Source organism: Pseudorca crassidens, chromosome 18, assembly GCF_039906515.1.
Source record: "Pseudorca crassidens isolate mPseCra1 chromosome 18, mPseCra1.hap1, whole genome shotgun sequence".
Taxonomy (NCBI): domain Eukaryota; kingdom Metazoa; phylum Chordata; class Mammalia; order Artiodactyla; family Delphinidae; genus Pseudorca; species Pseudorca crassidens.
Window position 1 is genome coordinate 47,421,837 of NC_090313.1, and position 6,000 is coordinate 47,427,836.

At 46.2% G+C, this 6,000-nt stretch overlaps 1 protein-coding gene across 1 annotated transcript in view; it reads right to left on the reverse strand.

The window, feature by feature from the left end:
- TDRD3 (tudor domain containing 3) overlaps positions 1–4,392 on the reverse strand; it is a 203,839-nt gene extending 199,447 nt beyond the window's left edge. The window contains exon 1 of the mRNA XM_067713741.1: positions 3,450–4,392. Coding sequence (XP_067569842.1) covers positions 3,450–3,490 — 41 coding nt within the window. The 5' untranslated portion in view covers positions 3,491–4,392. The remainder of the gene's footprint in view (positions 1–3,449) is intronic.
- Between the last annotated feature and the right edge of the window lie 1,608 nt (positions 4,393–6,000).

Genomic DNA, 6,000 nt, shown 5'->3' on the forward strand with positions numbered 1-6,000 from the left:
ATGAAAGAGATTAAAGATGATACCAACAGATGGAGAGATATACCATGTTCCTGGATTGGAAGAATCAATATTGTGAAAATGACTATACTACCCAAAGCAATCTACAGATTCATTGCAATCCCTATCAAATTTCCAATGGCATTTTGCACAGAACTAGAACAAAAAATCTTAAAATTTGGATGGAGACACAAATGACCCTGAATAGCCAAAGCAGTCTTATGGGAAAAAAACAGAGCTGGAGGAATGAGACGCCCTTACTTCAGACTGTACTACAAAACCCACAGTAATCAAGACCCTATGTTACTGGCAGAAAAACTGAAATATAAATCAATGGAACAGGACAGAAAGCCCAGAGACAAACTCACGCACCTATGGTCAACTAATCTATGACAAAGGAGGCAAGGATATACAATGGAGAAAAGACAGTCTCTTCAATAAGTGGTGCTAGGAAAACTGGACAGCTACATGTAAAAGAATGAAATCAGAACACTCCCTAACACCATACACAAAAATAATCTCAAAATGGATTACAGAACTAAATGGACACTATACAGTCTTCGACATAAATCACAGCAAGATCTTTTTTGATCCACCTCCTAGAGTAATGGAAATAAAAACAAAAATAAACAAATGGGACCTAATGAAACTTCAAAGCTTTTGCAAAGCAAAGGAAACTACAATCAAGACGAAAAGACAACCCTCAGAATGGCAGAAAATATTTGCAAAGGGATCAATGGACAAAGGATTAATCTCCAAAACATATAAACAGCACCTGCACCTCAATATTAAAAAAAAAAAACAACCCAATCCAAAAATGGGAAGAAAACTTAAATAGACATTTCTCCAAAGAAAACATACAGATGGCCAAGAGGCACATGAAAAACTGCTCAACATCACTAATTATTAGAGAAATGCAAATCAAAACTACAATGAGGTATCACCTCACACCAGTTAGAATGGGCATCATCAGAAAATCTACAAACAACAAATGCTGGAGAGGGTGTGAAGAAAAGGGAACCCTCTTGCACTGTTGGTGGGAATGTAAATTGATACAGCCACTATGGAGAACAGTATGGAGGTTCCTGAAAAAACTAAAAATAGAATTACCATATGACCCAGCAATCCCACTCCTTGGCATATACCCAGAGAAAAGCATAATTCAAAAAGACACATGCGCCCCAATGTTTATTGCAGCACTACTTACAATAGCCAGGTCATGGAAGCAATCTAAATGCCCATCGACAGATGAATGGATAAAGAAGATGTGGTACATATATACAATAGAATATTACTCAGCCATTAAAAGGAACGAAACTGGGTCATTTGCGGAGACGTGGATGGATCTAAAGACTGTCATACAGAGTGAAGTAAGTCAAAAAGAGAAAAACAAATATCGTATATTAACGCATATATGTGGAACCTAGAAAAATGGCACAGATGGACCAGTTTGCAGGACAGAAATAGAGACACAAATGTAGAGAACAAACATATGGACACCAAGGGGGTAAAGTGGCAGGGGCGGGGGTGCGGTGGTGGGATGAATTGGGAGATTGGGATTGACATATATACACTAATATGTATAAAATGGATAACTAATAAGAACCTGCTGTATAAAAAAACAAAATTCAAAAATCCAAAAAAAAGAACCTACAAGGTAGTGAGCTCCCTGGCTTTACAAATGTACAGAAACATAAGATGCAGTTTACCCACCCTTAAGGATCTTAGAGTCCAAAAAACAATTTAGTATGTGTTTGGAATCAAAATATTGAGACTGGCCTTTCTAACACAGGTGGGATCATGTTGGAAAGCAGTAAAAGACTGTAAACGAATTCATACAACTAGTTTGAAGAACTAAGGGTTAATCAAACGAAGAATGGGGAAAAACTCAAAGAGTGATCCGACATTTTTCAGGATAGCGTTGTGAGGTAAACAAACTGAATGTAGAAATTCCAGTTAGAAGAACAATAATAAAACTGAAAAAGGTGAGTTTTTAACGCTACAGTTTGTTATGTCAATGGTGTTCTAAGCAAAAACTGTCAGAACAGTAACAGTTAAAAGCAAAAACTGTCAGAACAGTAACAGTTAAAAGCACCAGAGCTGGAACCAGCCCCTCTGTGCTCACCATTCAACTCCACCACTTTCCAGTTATGTCATTTTTTTTGGAAAGTTACTTAACAATTTTGTGCCTCAATCTCTTCACCTGTAAAATGAGGTGCCAGTAGAGCCAGGCACAGCGTCTTCAAAACACAGGTGTTACAGCCCTCTAATCAAAAATTTCATTCACAAAATCAAATCCATTCTTTAGGCACTTGTAGGCTCCATAACCTGGCCACAAACTTTTAAGGTCTTAATCTTCACTGGACCCCCTTCTACTTCGAGGAACCATAGGGATCTAATATCAATTCTGCAAACCAATAAGCACTTTCCTACCTCTGTGCCTCATCTCCAGCGGCTCTGTATCTACAAAGCCTTTTCCTCACCATCTCCCAAAGCCCACTTCTCCAGGAAATTAACTCTCCTTCCTCTCCAATTCCATACCACATTTGCCTGCACCTCTGTACAGTTTACCACAATTTCCCGTTTTTGTGTTTGTTGTTTTAATGCCTCCTTCCCCTCTTTTCGCTAAGATAGTGAACTTCCAGAGAGCAGGGGCAAATCTTTTTCAACCTCCTTCCCACCCTTCATCCCGGACTGTGCCCATGCAGGCCTGTTAAAGCGTTAGTAAATTAAACTGGATGTTTACAACCCTAATGGCCGAAGTTGCAGAAACTGCTTAATTCGCACAAATTTTTTTTATTGTTTTCAGATCCTAAAATCTTGACATGTCTTTAAAAATCCGAACACCGTCATCTTTTCAAGAAAACTTCTACAGAGCATCCACACGAGTTAATATGGTCATTCTCAGCTTCAGAAGTTGTGTGTGTGCCGCAGAGGGCGGCTTTCCCCCGCTCCGTCCTGTACTTTGTAATAAGGAGGACGGAGAGGCGGCCCGGCAACAGCCCGGGCTGTGCTGTGCCCTCAACTTCCCGCGGGCCCGCGGGCTCCGGCCGTGCTCGTCCCTCTCCGCCGCACTCCGTTCTCCAGCCCTCGCCTCCTCTCGTCCAGCCGCGGCAACAACCCCCGGAGCGGCGCGGTGGCGCTGAGGGTCCGCCCGCGCGGCTCGGCTCGGGCCTGCGTCGCCGCTCGCCCCGCCGCCCTGCCCGCGGCCCCCGGCCTCTCCCCGGCGCGCCACCCGCCTCCCGGGGCCCAGGCCGCGCCGCCACGCCGAGGGGAGCTGGGGGACTCGTTGGGCTCCGCGTGGCGCCGGGGGCGGAGCCGGCCCGGAGGGCCCGGGGAGAGGCCGGGGGCGGGCGGCGGCCTCCGCCTACCCCGACACGCACCCCACCGCCCCAACCCCAACCCTACTCCGGCCCGGCCCGCGCCCGCGGCCGATTATACTCGCCACTTACCAACCCGCCTGGGACAACACCGCGCCGGGGACCTCGGCCATGGTAGCTGCTTAGGCCGGGGGTGGTGGGGGGCTCGGGTGGGGGTGGGGAGAAGGCCTGCTGCTTGAGACCAAAAAAAAAAAAAAAAGAAAAGAAAAAGAAAAAAGAAAAGAAAAGAAAAAAACTCCTCTGGTCGGCTCTGCAACTGGGCATGCTCAGTGCGCCCGGCGCTTCCGCGTGCGGGTTCCGCTAGCCGCGTTTTCCAAGCGGCCGCAGGGGCCGGCCTGGCGTGAGGCTGCGAGGTTGTGGCGCGCCGACAGCGGCGATTCGCCTAGGACAGGCCGGGTCCTGCAGGTCGGTAAGGAGCACGGCACGGCCTCTCCGCCGAAGGCGGTTGCTTTTCGTTCGGGGTCACTTTTCTGAGTTGCACACCGTGGAAACTAGTGGGGCGGTTCTTTGTACAGCAGAAAGTAAGGCACCGTTTCCAGCGCCCACAGGCGGCCACCTCCGAGAGGGCAGGACAGCGCTAGAGCTGAAACGCTCGGGCGGTGGCGGAAAAGCGCTTCCAGTTAAGCGCTAATAAGGCCACATTTCGTACAGGGAAAGTCAAAGTAAGGGTGTTCCCAGTCCACTCCACACAGGAGAAAAGTTTACTTTCTTATTAAGATTCGCTCCATTTGCTCCCTTTTTCGATCTGGCCGGATACAAAGAAAAGAAATATCGGATTTTTTCGACTCCCCACAGCTAAATCGGACTGTCCAACTCCCACACTGCAATAAAAATGAATGGGTCAACCCAGGGAAAACCTGCGCTTAAGGGATATGGGGAAATCGGGTAGTTCTGTCGGTGCTTGTTTTTCCTGTCGTTCTCCCACTGGGCCCATCCAGGTCCCGGCACGGCCCTCTGATATTGGCACGGGCACTGCCAGGCCCAGTTCCCACCCGCCGCTTGCCGGTGCCCTTCTTTGGCTCTCCCGGGGACTGAAGCGTAGGGGCGGCTCTCGAGTGGGCATGCGCGGCGGCGCCGCAAGCCGCGCAGGAGACACTCCAACGCGATTGGGCGGCCGAGACTCACGCCAGCCAATCGGAGGAACAGGCGGAAGGGGAGCTGGGCCCGGGAGACGCTCACTGAGAGTTTGCTCCACCCTCCCCGGTTTTCCAGTCTTGTGGCTGCTGGGGAGAAACATTCTATCGAGTGGCTCTGGTCCCACGTGGCAAGTCATTTGGGGAGACTGTTAAAACCTTCAACCCTATGGCGGGGGCTGCCTCATCAACGTGGACTTAGAGCAGAGACTGCGGAATTGGGCAGAGCCGCTCCTGGGACTGCGGAGGAAACTGACAGTTAAGGAAGAGGATAATTACACTGGGTGGAGTTAAATTCCTTAATGCAAAATTTTTTCACGATGCTTTGCTTAGCTGTGATGCTACTGAAATGTGTGTCCAAGCACGTTGCTTAGATCCTGATTTTAATGAAACATGTTTCCAAGCACTTTTAGAATCAGAAATAACTATATCCTTGTCCCTACATTTTGCAGTAGTATACAGTGTTTAGTCCATAGATATACTACATGTGTATTTCAATTTATAGGCACCATTCAAAATATCCAGGAGTCAGGAAAAGATTTACCATTCTGAAGCTAAATAGATGACTCAAAATTAAATTGCTAATAATTTTTATTGGTTGTAGAATTTTCTCTTACCAATTGAATTTTTCAACTAGTGTAACTTGTTAACTATGAAAGTAATATGCTGTCCCAGGGTTTCCCTGGTGGCGCAGTGGTTGAGAGTACGCCTGCCGATGCAGGGTACACGGGTTCGTGCCCCGGTTTGGGAAGATCCCACATGCCGCGGAGCGGCTGGGCCCGTGAGCCATGGCCGCTGAGCCTGCGCGTCCGGAGCCTGTGCTCCGCAATGGGAGAGGCCACAACAGTGAAAGGCCCGCGTACCGCAAAAAAAAAAAAAAAAAAATGTCCCAATCATCAGAATTCTTTGCTGGTTAAATGTGAAGGCTTTACACATTTGGTCTCATATGCAGTGTGTACAATAAGAATTTACCATTGTGTGGTACTTAAAATAACTTTCATAAAATGCTCCACAAAACACTAAATTTCCTTACTTCAAGAAATGCTTTAAAGAATGGGTCGAAGATTCGGAGGAATTTGGGATAATATGAGCATCAAAAAGCATAATTACAATAGTTGAATTTTTAAAAAAGGATAAAGAAAATGCAAGAATTCAGAGTGCCAGTAAAAATAAATAAAAGGAGGGGGGATGAAACTTTTCTTTCAAAGAAATACCAGAGAATAAATGTAGAACAAATAATAGAATTAGAAAATCACCATATTCCAAGTCAATCTCAATTGATTCAGTCAGAGTCCATCAGAGGATGCTAAAAGGCATTGGGTGAAAGATTGTAGGAGTATAGAATCTTCACATGGTCTCAAAGTATCAAGCCATAACTTACTTCTTACTAAAGGGAAAAACATACCTTTACTTTAAAGAAAAATAATCATTGCCTTAAATAATTGATCAAGGCTAGAATCACTAATGGCACAATCTGATATTATGTGCTT